The 15,806-nt window shown below is 40.1% G+C and overlaps 1 protein-coding gene across 1 annotated transcript in view; it reads right to left on the reverse strand.

Moving 5' to 3' along the window:
* The window catches only part of LOC111155167 (retinoic acid receptor beta), a 396,013-nt gene extending 384,379 nt beyond the window's left edge, over positions 1 to 11,634 (reverse strand). The window contains exon 1 of the mRNA XM_022515245.1: positions 11,457 to 11,634. Coding sequence (XP_022370953.1) covers positions 11,457 to 11,634 — 178 coding nt within the window. The remainder of the gene's footprint in view (positions 1 to 11,456) is intronic.
* Positions 11,635 to 15,806: the final 4,172 nt, after the last annotated feature.

Consider the following 15,806-nt stretch of genomic DNA (forward strand, 5'->3'; position numbering starts at 1 on the left):
TAGCATGACCTTTGGCAACTCACCATAATATAATGGCTACATAACTTACTGCTGTCATTAGTGCCCACACGGTCACAGATGACCACTGTCCTTCATCCCAGAACTCCCTAGAAATTTTGTTTCATCCAAACATTTGCAAAACTTATGGGCATTTAGCAAAATATCTTAACACTAAATTAACAACATGCACTCTCTTTGGAAAGGGGTCATTTTTATCAATAAGATGGCTTTTTGAGATTTTAACAAACAGAACAAAAAGCAACTCCATATATGCAGATTTTCATATTATTAAATTTATCTTATTATAGAAGAAGACAGTGGCCCAGGCACCCACTTTACAGAAGGGTTTCATGAGGCCCAGAATCCTGAAGCTTATGCGTGGCACAACCTTAGGTGGCTTCCAAACTATTTTAAAATGCTTTTGGTCATAAGTAACTAAAAAATCCCAGATATGGAGAATTAATGGGGGTAGGCATAAAGACCATGGCACAAAAGGAAGTAACTATAAGACAAAACTAGGTCTAAGTATACAAGAGAAGAGTACAGGATTGAAGGAAGAGTGCCGGAGTGCCCAGGGCTGCCGGATGAACAAATAACACGATGTTTGAGATAATGAGCAACCAATAATTATAGTAAGATCACTGCCACCAATAAACCTTCAGTGACTGGAACTTGAAATATGAATTTGTCATATGAATGACTCTTCTGCAGGATTCCATAGGTTCCAATATAACAATGATGAGTAACTCTGCAGAGTCATAAGGCAAAATTTGCTCTTTAAAATTAAGAGCATAACAGATATTAAAGAAGACATGTGAAGGTCAAGAAAAGGGGTGGAAATTTAGCATCCAAGGATAGGACCAAAATAAAGCCGGGGAATAGAGACATATTCATTAAAAAAATAAATAAATAACCATTGTGATTCATTATCATGGACTTGCATCCACCAGAATCAAGGGAGACTGACTATGAAGGGGGAAAAAAACAAAAACAAAAACAAACAAACAAACAAACAAAAATCACTATCCTGAAATAATATTCATTAGTCCAGGACAAAGCAGCCACATAATGCATTAGTCCAAGACAAAGCAGCCACATAATTCAGTCAGTCATTGTGAGCATAGAATTATGAGAAAATAGCTAAATTACTAGATACTTACAGAGGGGGGAAAGATCAAAAGCACAGTGTTTCCTTCTCAATGGTAGGAAGGTAGAGTTTCAAATTAGAGTCCTTATTAGTTTCCTAGGACTTCTATGACAGAGTACCCAATTAGGTCTGGATACCAGAAGTCCTAAACCGAGGGGCAAGCAGGCTTGCTTCCTTCTGAGGACTATGGGGGGAAATCTGTTCCATGCCACTCACCTAGTTTCTGCTCACTGGCTGGCAATCTTTAGCATTTCTTGTCTTGTGGAAGCATAACTCCGACCTTTATGTGGGACTTTCCCTTTATCTCTGTTTTTCTGACTGAATGACCCCTTTTCATAAGGACACAGTCATATTGGATTAGGCCCCACCCTAATGACTTCATCTTAACTTGATCATCTCAGAAGATTCTAAGTAAAGTTACATTCATGCATACCGAGGGTTAAGACTCCAACGTCTTTTGCAATATGCAAATTCAATCTATAACAGTCCTGATAAATCCTAAAATGATGTATCATTGGAAGCAGAATTTTTTTTTAAGATTTTTATTTTATTTATTTGACAGAGATCACAAGGAGGCAGAGAGGCAGGCAGAGAGAGAGAGAGGAAGGGAAGCAGGCTCCCTGCTGAGCAGAGATCCCGATGCGGGGCTCGATCCCAGGACCCTGGGATCATGAACTGAGCCGAAGGCAGAGGCTTTAACCCACTGAAACACCCAGGCATCCAGGAAGTAGAATTTTTTAAAGTATAATGAATACAGTGTTACCTTAGTTTTATATGTACAGAATGATTATATAACACAACATAATGATTCAAAAATTCTATTACTCTGTGCTCATCACAATAAGTGTATTCTAAACCCCATTCACCTGTTTCATCCATACCAACACTTTCTCTCTTAACAACCACCAGTTTGTTCTCTATATGTAGGACTGTTTTTTTTTTTTTGTCTTTTTTGTTTGTTTCTTAAATTCTACATACACATGAAATCGTATTTGTCTTTCTTTGATTTATTTGACTTAATATTAAACCCTCTAGATCCATTCATTTTTTTACTAATAACAAGATGCCATTCCTTTTAATGGCTGAATAATAGTCCTCTGTGTGTGTGTGTACACGAAGTGCACGCGCATATGCACTGCATTTTTATCCATTCATCTATAGATGGACACTTGGGTTGCTTCCATATCTTGACTATTGGAAATAATGCTGCAATAAACTTAGGGGTGCATATATCTTTCCGAATTAGTGTTTTCATTTTCTTTGTTAAGTACCCCATAGTGGAATTACTGGAGCATAGGGTAATTCTATTATTAATTTTGTGAGGACACTCATATTCTTTTCCACAGAGGCTGCACCAGCTTGCATTCCCACCAACTCTGCACAACGGTTTCTTTTTCGCCACACCCTCACCGATCTTTGTTATTTCTTGTGTTTTTTACTTTAGCCGTTCTGACAGGTGTGAGATGATACTTCATTGTTGTTTTGATTTGCGTTTCCCTGATGATTAGTGATGTTGAGCATTTTCTGGAGGTAGATGCTGACATGACACACAAGTAAGAATCAATTACTCTGATAAATTAAACCAGCAAACCATCAGAGATACTCTAAGGTGCCTACCCGATACCTAATACGTATGTGCCAAATAAAATACTGGAAGAGTAAATTCATGAATAAAAATACATTTGATTCCCTTTTGTATACCCTGGAGACACGGTTTATAAGAAATTGGGGCAAGAACTAGCTGGTTCCTTGCCAACCCTGCATGCCTTCCAAGATGGGGAGCATGAAACACTTTCCTACTGTCCACAGGTCTTCTGTATATGGTTTTTCTCAGTGTGATGCTACTGCCCCATACCCAGAATAGTTGTCAGATTTGGTTTTACAAACCTTTCACTGTCCTTTATAAACTTCCTTTCAACAGCTAGAACATTTACGTTCTGGGCGGTTTAGTTGACCCTGTTGATTATTCTTCCCTCATTCGTTCATGTAGCCATTCATCTATCCATCCACTCATTCCAGTAATCTTCAAGATACTGAATGTACTGCTTCTTTTAGTAACATATTTTATAACATCTGCTTTACTATCTCAAAATGGAAATCATAGATAATATAGCCCACCTACACATATAATTTCAAAGATATTAATATATGGCCCTGACTACAATGTCAAGGATGAATTCAAAGAAGGTAACTTTTTTTTTTTTTCAAAGATTTTATTTATTTGTCAGAGAGAGAGAGAGAGTGATCAAGAGAGTGAGCATGAGCAGGGAGAACAGCAGGCAGAGGCAGAAGCAGGAACCCCGCTGAGCAAGGAGCCTGATGTGGGACTTGATCCCAGAACTCTGGGATCATTATTTGAGCCAAAGGCAGACACTTAAACGACTGAGCCACCCAGGTGTCCCAAAAGAAGGTAACTTAAAATAAAATAAGAGTTATTTCAATGTATAAATGCTCAGGCATAAGGAAGCAGTAAGATCTTTGCCCCCACATGCAGAATTACAGTGAATATTTTACCTACAAATGCAGATTGATAAAAACATGTGGTATTGGTAAGTCAATTATGAAGCATACGCTGTCGTCAGTGACATGATTCTCTGAAATTGTAAATGACTCTTAGAAACATTCCAAACAAAATAAAGATCTGCCTACTCTCCATCTACACAGCAGTTATAGTTCTAAATAATTCACAGGATAATAAAAGCACATAATATTTTGCATTTATATGTAAAATGGAGTTATGGGTAAATTCAGTTAATCATAATTTATTTTGGGGGGAGTGTTCTTCACATGAATGTCTGGTGGGACAGTGGGAAGGCAATGAGGATACGAAGTAATTCTTTATTATTTGCAACTCTTGTGCACAGTGCAAGATGGTCAGCCTCCTAGTCCCCCCTCCCTAAATGCCTAGAGTGCTGTCAATCATTGTGATGTCCATAAGTACCTCCGCAAACCGTCAAAATCCCCCATCAGCAAGAACCATTGATTTGTCATTCTGTGAACCTTAAATGAGTTTCCATTGTATGCCAGGCATCGGATGAACAGATTAGTAGAGAAGGGAAAGCTAGGAACTAAAGACAGCAGAACAGGACATGTATAGTAAATTAACAAATGCACAGTGGGTACGTCGTGGGGAGGGGGTGATGCAAACTTTATAAAATCAAGGCCTTAGAGAGTAGAGAACAATCAGAACAATCCAAATGATTTTGGGTGATTATGACTTCCCCATGGGGTGCAAGATCCTTAAAGACAGACAGAGTGTCTTAAAAACCTTTGCATAAAAAAAAAAAAAAAAAACAAAACAAAACAAAACAAAAAACAAAAAACAAAAACCTTTGCATTGCCTCAATATCCACCTCTAACATGGAGGTTTGAAAAGAGGACTGGTCAGAACAAGAAGAATTGAAACCCAGTCTCATCATTTTTGTCGGAGCAACCTTAGGAAAGTTAGTTATTTCAGTCTTTGATTCTCTGCTTCTCTTTTTCCAGATGGTAGACAGAGGTAATGCAGTTAGCACACTAAATAAATGACAGCCCTTTTAATTCTTATTCTCATGGCAAAGGAAGAAAAGCAAGAGTGCTGCTAGTACCACTGGCCATTGGTTGGTCTGGTGGCCTCAAGTTCCTGGAGATCACACAGCAGAGTCAGTGTCTTTCTCCCGTCTCTCTCTCTCTCTTCTCCTCCATCCTTCTTTCCTTTCTTCCTTCCTTCCCACACTCCCTCTTGCCTCCTTCTCTCTTGTTTCTTTCTTTCCCACTGAAATTACCAAAAACCCTTCAAATGTTGGAGGGAGCCAAAATAGAAAATAGAGCTATTAGGTGGAATAGGGGCCTGTATCACTTTGATGACACAGCATGCGTCAGAGAGCTTCTGTGGTACTGCTTGGGACACATCCTGAAGATGGCACAGAGGGCAGCCATCTGGTGGCAATTTTGCCTGTCCTCGTGTTCATCTACCTTGTATGGGAGGTTAATCTCCTATCACTCAAGGTTATATGCATGAGTTTTTCATCATTAGGACCAAAATAGTTTATCTGAAATGTACAGGAGCTGTAGATTGATGAATTCATCAAGGTAGAAGTTTGGAACACAGGGAAAGTCTCATATCTCATAGCCAACTCAAAGCTATTAGAGTGATTCCAATTTTTAGAGGTTCAATCTTCCTAAGGTTGAAAATGCTCTTTTAAATGTCTCTTTTAACTATCTGATAAACAGAATATCTAAGAATATCTAAAGGAATCTATTATTAAGTCTAAACCACTAATTGCTCTCTTTCCTCCATTTTTGGTCTTTTTTTTTGGTGTGTATGTATATATATATCCCTAGGAATAATCATCGGCAAAAGTAAGTCAGAGGAAACTCCATGCTTATTTTTATAATTGCCGGTGTAGACTGAAATCCTATTTCTATTCAAGAACACACTGCTAGAGTTGAGGTTCTCCTTTGGGCATTGTAGTTAATTTGATGAAATTGAACAATAATCTTTCTATTTCCAATTCATGCTCACATATTCCTGATCCCTTTGGGATAAAGTTCAACAAACAGAATGAACCCAGCTCCTCATTAGAACTATTCAAAAGGGTTACATGTTGTACTCGACCAGAGTCTGGGGAAATTGTAAAGACATCAAGAAGAAGACACACAGATTCCTTTATTATTGGGGAAGAGAGGTACTGCCTTCAAGTAATCAATACATGTCCACCTTTAAGGAAAAGACTCTTGCATAGTACCCGTGTGGCTGTAGGCCTCTGAAGACTACTGAAAGAGTTAGATCATACCGGAAACATAAACTTCTTCTAAAACATTCAGGTAGAAGTCTTTGACCTCCCTAAGCCTCAGCAACTCAGAGGTACTTAATGACCAAAGGCAGATAAAATGAGCAAAATTGTTATACTCGGTTTACTCGAATTCCTAGCAAGTTTCTTTGATTTATTTTTATCTGGCTTACAAAAAAGGTGAGGAATGCGTGCATGTGGACCATACTATTAGACTTGACATTCATTAAATCCCAACAACATACTAAGCCCCAGACATCTTAAAACTAGAGATGATCTCTGTCCAGTGGGGTCATTTTGTATGCTTAAGGACAAATATAACTTACAGTAGAAAGAACACAAGGCTACAGGGCAAAGGGTGCTGGATAAGTGGAATTAACCAGTTGGTTTTAGTTACCATGAATCTGCATGTATTCCAAACAAGACCAACACCTATGGGCCAGTTGTCTTTAACAAGTAATACAGAATTCCAATCTGGCCACACACCCTGCTTTAGACAAGCTGCAAGAACATGGCTTCTCTTAGCTTAAGACGAGTTATGGAAATAATACCCCATTTATGTCCTGTCATTGGTAACTCTGAGACTCACAGTCTGTCTCTTCAAAAGGCTGGGATTTTTATTTTTTTAAGTGAATAGCCTATTTTGTGATATTTGACAGGACAGCACTTTCTGATCATTAAAGAAGCAGGGAAAAGAACTCTCATTTTAAGATTGTGGAGTTAAACGGATATCATTTTGAGAGAGTCTCTGAAGCCAACACTGTTAATAATATTTTCCAGCTTACAACAACCTATAAAAAAGCACATGTGTGGCAATAAAATAGAACAAGCAGCCATGAAAGGAACATAAAGAGAGACAGACGGACAGTTGTCCAATTTTCACAGAGAGCTCTGGAACATTAAATTTTGAGTGTTCCCTGGCATAGTATATCAGGCTTTCCTCCTGTTGGGAGTCATGCTTGCCTGGAGATGACAGGATCTCTGCCTGTAGGACAGAGCTGAGCAGAGCCATCCACAGTGACTTCTGACAAGGGGGCCCACCCTCAATTCCTTGTGTGGATGAAAAGCAATAGCTGCTTCCACGGTAATGGCTGGAACTAAAGAGGTTGTGAATTCCTTTAAATGTCCTTCATCTCTAAAGACTCCCTGAAGCATCACGGGAAGGAGATAGCCATGGAGGAGTTGTGGGATTATCTGAGGGTTAAAGTTGGCCTCTTTACCCAACACACTGGGAAAAACATTCACTTAGGGGCCCCAAGATTTGGCCTTGGCATCTGGTGCCAACATTAACCAGCTGTTTAGGTCTTTACTTTTCCTAAGCCTCACAGTTTTCATCTGCAAAATGGGACTGTTGCTAATGGCCTGACCAAAGTATCAGGAAGCTATTAAAAAGATTAAGAATGACATACATTAAATGCTTGGCGGATTATACACTGGTGCTCAACACATGCTAGTTTTTCTTATCACTTATCTTCACTCCCTCTTCTCTTCTAGGTCTCCAGATTTCTAACCTTCTAGAGAACTCCACAATGTGAAGATTTAAGTCAGAACACAAAGACAAGGACATACACACACAGAAAATGTTTTCAGGCCACTTCTTCCCTGAAAATATTTATTTTCCTTTACGTTAGAAAGTTCTGGAGAGCAGAATTGCTGAAAAGTGGCCACATCTTTTCCTCAGAATTGAGAGTGGTTACAAATGGTCAGACCAATGGCCAAGTGCTCCATGCTACATAACTGGGTACACGAGTGGCACACATCAAGGAAAGATGTGCTGTTGGCTGCAAAGGACCTGAGGAGCAGGAGAAAATCAGAACTGTGACATCTAGAATCCTTACCAGCTTCAGTTTGTAAAGGCCTTGGAGATTATCTGAATGGACCCTTTCTAGTAACAACTTTTCTTTCAAATTCATACACGGCCTTTATCCCTAAAACATTTGAATACTGTTACTATAAAAGACTATTCTTTAAATAAAAATACTTTACAGTTGATGGAAGAAAAATTCAGAGAGGTTAAATGACTGTAAATGAGAAGGTAGGTCAAGGACATTTTTATATGTGGGACTGCAGGGGGGCGGTGTACTTTAGGAAAAAAGATGAAAAAGTACAGAGTTCAGGTTGTGGGCCTGGAGACCAGGCTGGCTGGAGAACCGGAAGGGAAGGGTGGGAAGTGTCAGGAAGGGAAGTAATATCAGTAGCTGCTATGGAAATTGTTCTCACTAGATTTTAAGGTAGAAGGTTCTTGGGCTTTTATAATTCTATGGTGTTGAAAGAACGTTGTTACAGGGGTAAGAGAATTTATTCTTTCTGGCTGAGCTGCAGAATCTGGATGTGTACAAATTATGAGAGCAACATCGGCAAGTCCCATAGTCCAATAACGTGACCCTCTTTATGGAGTCATTCCCCAACATGCATTCCAGGTCAGCTGGCTTTTCCACCCAAACATGTGTTTTGTTAGTTATTGAGATTTTATAGAATTTGGCTACCTCCCTAAATAACCTCAATACATGAATAAAACTCGACATTTGATTTTAACCAAGAGAAAGTATAACATTTAACTTTTAAGACCTTACCCTTCTTCCCAGTCTTTCTAAACCTCAGGCTGTAACAAAGACAAAGACAGCTCCCTGTTCAAGGGCCAGCTAACAGACTGCACATTAACAGTGGCTTCTTTTAATGATTTTCATCTGAGCGGCTTTCGTGTACTTTGTCTGTAGCAAGAAATAATAAAATAAGATATTAGCCAGGGTATACAGTTAGCCGATTTTGATGTTTCCAGCCTGAACTTTTGGCACCTTGTCCTTTTTCTGCCACTTCTCCAGCCACCTTACAGTGTATAGTTTCCTCAGCATCCTATCCCCAAGGCCCTCAGAAAAATAGTAATCATTTCTCTTCCTTCTTCTGAACTGCAAAACCTCTCCTCCTAAAGGCTGAATCATATAAAATCGCTAATATTGGACCAATTCTGATCTAGAAAAATGGCAATTGTGTTATGGTTCAGCGTAGTAGTGATGGCATCTTGTGCCTTATTATAACGCTGAAATGAAAAAAATGGACTTATATTTAGAAGTAAAAGGAGTGGGGTGCCTGGGTGGCTCCGTTGTTAAGCGTCTGCCCTCAGCTCAGGTCATGATTCCAGGGTCCTGGGATCAATCCCCACTTCAGGCTCCCTGCTTGGTGGGAGCCCCTCTCTAGCTGTGTATTTCTCTGTCAAATAAATAAATAAAATCTTAAAAAGAAAAAAAAAGAAAGTAAAAGGAGCCTTAGATATGATCTAGCCTAGCTCATTCAGGTACAGGTCTAGCCACTGAGACTCAGAATGGCATAAGAAGTTAGAAGATCAAACATTGCCAGTTAGAGAACAGAGCCAGATTACATTTAGTTTGACTTGACTCCTATCCCGATGTTCATATCTCTATGGCATGGGTCAGAAAACTTTTTCGTAAAGGGCAAGACAGTAACTATTTTGGGTTCTGTGGGCTATCTGGTGTCTAACAGTGTAGCATGAAAATAGCCTTAGACAATATGTAAACAAATGAGTGTGGCTGTGTTCCAATAAAACTTTATTTATAAAAACAGATGGCAGGCTGGATTTGGCCCACAGGCTGTAGTTTGCCAAGCACTGCTCTATAGAATTCTTAGATCTAAAAATATCTACAAGCAGATGGGTGAGGGATTTGTATACTGAAACTGTGTTCAAGTGTTCCTGGATGCTATTCAGCAGAAAGATCTTACTATCCTCTGTATTTCCCTTAAAATAAGTACCTAAAGTAGCCCAAAGTTGCTGGGACCTTGGGGCTACTGCTGCCTAAGGGTTTTCCATCTGCAACTTTACATCACTCAGGATGGGAATAGCACTGCCTTAGCTCCTTGGCTACATCTACAAAATATACTTGTGATCTGAGGAAAGAAATATATTAGAATGTGCTATCCATCAGGCTGGCTGACCTATGGAATTAGATACAGGCCCTCCTGGGCGGAATTTTAAAGCTTTAACAATCACGCAGTCAGACTGCTTCATGTGTTAGCTGAAAATCACTTCATTTTATCATTTGCATGTTGGGTGAACAGGGTTTGAACTGACACTTGGGTCAGGAAGATATTTTGAATACAGGCATTTTTCTATTTCTCCTGACAGCCAAGAAACTACTTTGGCTATATCTACTTTCCATTTGAACTTGAGAAGCATGGGAGAATGTTATTAAGCAATTTCAAAGACTTTATTGGTCACACATTCTGGTCAGAAATCCAAACACAGAAGGGAAGAATTACGATCAAGTCATATGAGGAGGGAAAACCAGTATACATCAGGCATGATAGTAACTGTGATTAAAATCAACAGCCCAGGAAAGTTCTGGACATCCCTCTGTCCAGCTGTCTGTCCATCCAACCATCTACCCAAACACCCAGACATCGAAACATCCTACTGTTTCTGAAGGCACCATACCATGTGCTGAGGAATCCCAGTCAGGCGGCACCAGCTCCCTGTTCCCAGGGAGCTAGAGGTGTAGTGGAAGGGAGAAGTGAACGCACAGAGAGCACAATACGAAAACAAGGCAATACTTCACATGAAAAAATTGTGAGTACCAAGGCACCACTTGGAGGAACTTCTTGAAGAGTAGTAAAAATTGAAATAATCACCGGGTAGAGCTCTCAAGAGCTACTGGGGAGCCGTGAGAGAGCCTGGAGACGGCGCTCGGGCCCCTAATGAAGCTCCGCGCCCAAAATGCTCTGTTTCACCTCCAGGTGCCTGGCCCGCCCACCTAATTCTCAAAGGCGGGGGAGCTCACTGGCTAACCAAGGCTAGTCCTAAAACAGGCAGAACTTAAAAAAGAAAAGAAAAGAAAAGAAAATCACATAATATGGATGCTTTCTATGTCAGTCAATATCAGTTTTGAAGAATTCTGACTACTTTTATCTTATATATAGTACTTTATACCCAACATTCTAAAAAGAGCACAGCTTAGTACAGAATCAAAAGTGAACAAAGACACTCAAAAGAGCTGATGTGATAGGAATTAAACAATTAAAGACACTATCTATAGTGTCCATATATATATATATATATATATACATATATATATATATATATACAGTCCTTATATATAGTGTCCTATCTATAGTGTCCTTATAGGAGAAGAGTTAGAGATTCGAAGACCTCACAGCCAAAATGGATGTTAAATCCAGCATTATCGTCAGCGATTCTTACAGCATCATCTTCTGACCCATTGTTCACATTCTTTATCAAGTGGCCAGTTTCTTCAAGAACGCTGGTCATATCTGCTGACTATGCTTGACATTGACATCTTATGAAATAGAGCAAAATACAACAAGGTTTCGAATGGACCAAATTCTAAAACGCACCATTTGTCTCTTTCAAATGATATTTCTGCAAGAGAACTAAAAGTACAATCCCAGACCCAGAGAAACCAAAACCCAGTAAAATGAAAACTCACCTTGGATGGGAACCATCCTGTATTCTCTGGTCCATTAAGCCAACCAACCAAGAGAAAAGAGCAAATTGCTGTGGTACTTACTTGCAGGGGATGGGGTACTGCATCCACTTGGAGGCGGGTGGCCATGCAGGCCATGGAGGGGAGGCAGGGAAAGTCCTCCGATGACTGGTGGGAAGAGTAACGGGTAGGGCGTGGCTGGGTAGTGAGTCATGTGTCCGTTCACTGAGGGGACAGGACATGCGTGGCTACTGGTGGTCATGTTTCGGGCCTCACACGACGGAAGGTGCTCTGGGGCGGGAGCACATCACTTCAAGTCTTGAGCCAAAGTGAGGGAGGTAAACTCAGGGCCAGCGTTGAGTCTGAGCTGTCTTCTGGGCCAAAGGGAAAGCAGTTCAACATATGACCTTGCTTCTTCTCAGCATGGTTTCTCCGCCTCTCATTTTGCTGTGTTGATTACAGGAAGGATGCGTTTTTTGCTCAGCTGCTCAGTTTAAAGGTCCAGAGCTGCTAATTCTGTCAGAAAAAAAAAAAAAAGTGTATATATGTATATATGTATATGTATATATAAATTTCATAAGTCAAAAATATTTTCTTGTTTATCAAGTTAGATGAAAAAGCTCAGGTATTAATCTAGGACTCCTAACTCCCTGCTGTTCCCTTACATTCACTACTTTTATTTTCTTAAATTCTTATATTCTAATATAGCATAAAACTAATACACAATTTCAAAGTCGCCCTGACCACCCAGTATTAAATAGTCATGTACCTCCCACTCCGGAGTAATCTTTCTTGATATTCCTTACTCAGCTTAAGCTTTCTCCATGGCAATGAAATTTTTGTGAGAGTGTTTTTGCCTGTCTCCCCCAATTAGAATGTGCTCACTAGGAGGGCAGAATTTTTCTGTTCTGCGAACCGCTGTGTTTTTAGCTCCTATAAGGGTACCAGGTAGGCCACGATAAATATTTGCTGCATGGTTAAGTGTTTTTTCTTGCTTCTTGTAGAGAAAGTGATTGTTTTACGATGTCATAACCTAGGTGTTTCCAAGATGTTACATATTTTATCTGAACAAATTTGGGATTTCAACCCAGCCCTTTGGAATGAGATACCCAACAAGATAAATATAATTAATTGTAGGAGAAAACTGTATCCTAATGAAAGGATCCCAGACCCAGAGAAACCCAAACCCCGTAAAACAAAGTAAGAGACACAGCCAAAGGTCAGTGAAATATCTGATATCTGTTTCTTATTGTCAACAGTATATACCTTTCTTGTAAGAACACCATCTTTGATCCATATAACTGCTTAGTCTATCTGTTCGATCATCTACCTATCTGTCGAATCCTAACTTAACAGTCTATGCCAGGTACTGATGTAGGCACTACAAATACACAGTATGAAATGGTGCTAATGTGGTTCCTGTCATCACAGAGTGTCTAGTTTTAACAGCTCCTGGTTACGATCACATTGTTAGAGAGGGTAAATTGCTCTGCCCCTACAAAGGACATGCAAGGAAGGCTCAGCACCTAGGACTCCTTGAGATTGGGAATGGAAGAAGCCTGAAATGGACTCTAGGGTGGGCTGGCTTCCCAGGCTCATTTTGGCCCCAATGACCAATACTCAGTGAAAGTCCCCAACTCCGGACTCCACTGAAGGGAAGCCCTGAATGTAAACCCACGTGACCCAAAACAAGAATCATATGGCCAGGCTGGCTCAGCGTCATTGTCAAGAGCATGATTCTAGAGCCACACCACCGAGGCTCAAATCATGACCCCACCCCACGGACAGTTATCTTACTTTTCAATATAGCAGTTTTTATTGTGAAATGGGGATAATAATAGAATTTACTTCAGAGGGTGGTTGTGAGCCGTGAGTGAGGAAATGAGGTAACACGAAGACAAGCCAAGTGCCCGGTGCGGAGTCAACACCAAGTTAAAGTCTGCTATTCACATGTGCATTGTCTCATCAAATGATATGCTTTTGAGAACGAGCTCGATGGAATAGACAAGAGGCTCTGGGGTCAGGGCAGGAGGAAATCACAGCACCGTCGTCTGAGGAAAATACCAGGACTAAAACTTTTGTTTTAGTCCTTGGAAGGAGCAAAGATGGGATCTGGGTACAGCGGAGAACAAAGACTCATGAAAACTTACTGATTTCTCAGTTTGAAAAGTCAGCCAGTTTGATTCCAAACCCTAGAATCTTCTAATCCGTAATAGCTTCGCTTGTTTACTATGTGTCAGGCACTTCGCTTATGAGCTCTAAGCTCTAGCCCTTAGAGCCGTCCTGTAAGGCAGTTATTCTCCGTATTTTCCAGGTGAGAAAACGGTCTCAGTGAGTTTAAATGACCGACCCGCAATGTCACAGAGTCAGCCTGCAGGTAAGTCAGAATCTGAACCTAGACCAGGCTGGTTCTACGGTCTCTCCGCTTTCCCCTGTACCATGCTGTGCCTTTATGTCACTGAGTGCCTGAGGTGCCCTTGCTGTACCCTATAGGAAAAAGTCCACAAGCTGTTGTGATGTGAGCGGCTGTCTTCACCTCGATGACATTCTCCCCAGGGCCTTGAGTCCCTGGCCTATTAATATTACAAATGCACGTCATCCACAGTGAGACCATATGGTCCCAGTTTCCCCAGAACTCTGCTGTCCCTTACAAAGGAGACCGTATTCCCTGTTAGCTTTCGTAACAAGCTTGCCCCTCAAAGTGATGCCCCTCCCCAAATACTGATGTCCTTTTTACACTTTCAAACCACAACTTGTTTCTCTGATGAAAATAAAGTAAATGGACTATGAGAGGTGAACGTTTTCCCTGCTTTCTCTTCTAAAAAAATCACACACCATCTAATATATTTAACACTTTCATTTTGTAGTTTGTAGCAAATTAATTAGAAAATAAACAATACCATTTAGTATTTGGTGCATTTCCACTCAATTTGATTTTTAAATCACACACACAAAGCCCAGCATTGTTAAAAATGGTCTTTTCTATCTCCATTAGACAAACTACCTCATTAACTGGTGGAGCTGACAGTTCAGCAAACCTACCCCCGCAGGGCACAATTCTTGGAGTTTTAAAGCTATTTGTTTCTTTTTACCAACCAGGGACTATTTCTACTCTCAATAATCCTTCATGTCTCTTTGCTTTCAAACACAGCAGATTTTCAGCATCCTGCCTGTCTGATTGAAAAGTCTGGTATCATGCCTAGGATCTTCAAGAAAAAAAAAAAAAAAAGAAAGGAAAAAGAAAAGAAAGACGAAAAAGAAAACTTAAACTGATAATAGGGCAAAAGGGAAACAAAAATCGGTGGGTTGGGAAAATCCTGTTATGTTGCTGGAAAATTGTTCGAACAGTCACTGGGTCTATGTTCACATATGTGACTGATTAAGGCTATTTCTGGAACCAGAGAATTTCCTTTGTTTTAGGCTTCTCAAAAAAAAAAAAAAAAAAAAAAAGATGGTTAGTGGTATTAGCAGTGCTTTTTTTCCCCTTCCTTGCCTGATTTGAGTTTGGGCTCATTCAGGGTTCCTTTCTTTGCAACCTGAAGTGAAGCAAAGGGGAGTGGGGTAGAAGAGGGGAAGGAAGTGGGGACCAAGTCAGGAGGTCTTGGATCTACCACCCAGGAGACTGCCTGGGTGTCAATTTCATCATCTGCAAAAGGGGTCAAGGGAAGAGGAACAGGTTTTAAATCAAGTTTCTCAGACAGTGCTGTCCAGAAAACAAGTATCTTATGAGATATGAAATGGAAATACGAAAGATATTTAAGAGGAAATAAAAAAGAAAGGACTTTTACATAACTGTATGCACAGTCGGTATTGTTGTGCAATAACCTGCCTTTGTAGCGGAAGGACCGGAGGTAGTAGGAGAGGTCTACCTACTAACCACTTGGATGAACGGTGCCAGGCAGTGACAGGGATCCTGGGAACTGTTAACATCTCTGCCTGCATCTGTGAGATATTATTTTAATAAAACCCAGTATATTTTCTCCAGTTTAATTTGTTCATGTTTTTGTTCCATTAAAAAGGTTTTTAAATTACATTTCAATTCATTGTCACATTTAATTTACCAGACGTCATTTCTGTATTTATTTTAGCTTCAATTTGCATGCAAGGTTCCAAACTTACACTTCTCAATATTTAACATTTGTTTTATAAACGTGATACTTACACAGGATTAGAAAATTAAAAAGTTCCCTTTAAACCAGTGGTTCTCAAAGCGCTATCCCTAAACCAGCTGTCTCACCATCATCTGGAAATGGGTTAGAAACAGATTCTTTAGGCCTGAGAGCGAGTGAATTAAGAGTCTGAGGTAGCCCCAGCAACCTGTGTTCTAAGAAGCACTCTGGATGATTCTCATGCAGCTAACATTTGAGAACCACTGCTCTAGATGTGAGGTTGGCAGATTTCTTCTGTAATGGGCGAGAAAGTAAATAATTTAGA

Source organism: Enhydra lutris, unplaced genomic scaffold (assembly GCF_002288905.1).
Source record: "Enhydra lutris kenyoni isolate GAN:26980312 unplaced genomic scaffold, ASM228890v2 scaffoldscaffold39, whole genome shotgun sequence".
Taxonomy (NCBI): Eukaryota; Metazoa; Chordata; class Mammalia; order Carnivora; family Mustelidae; genus Enhydra; species Enhydra lutris.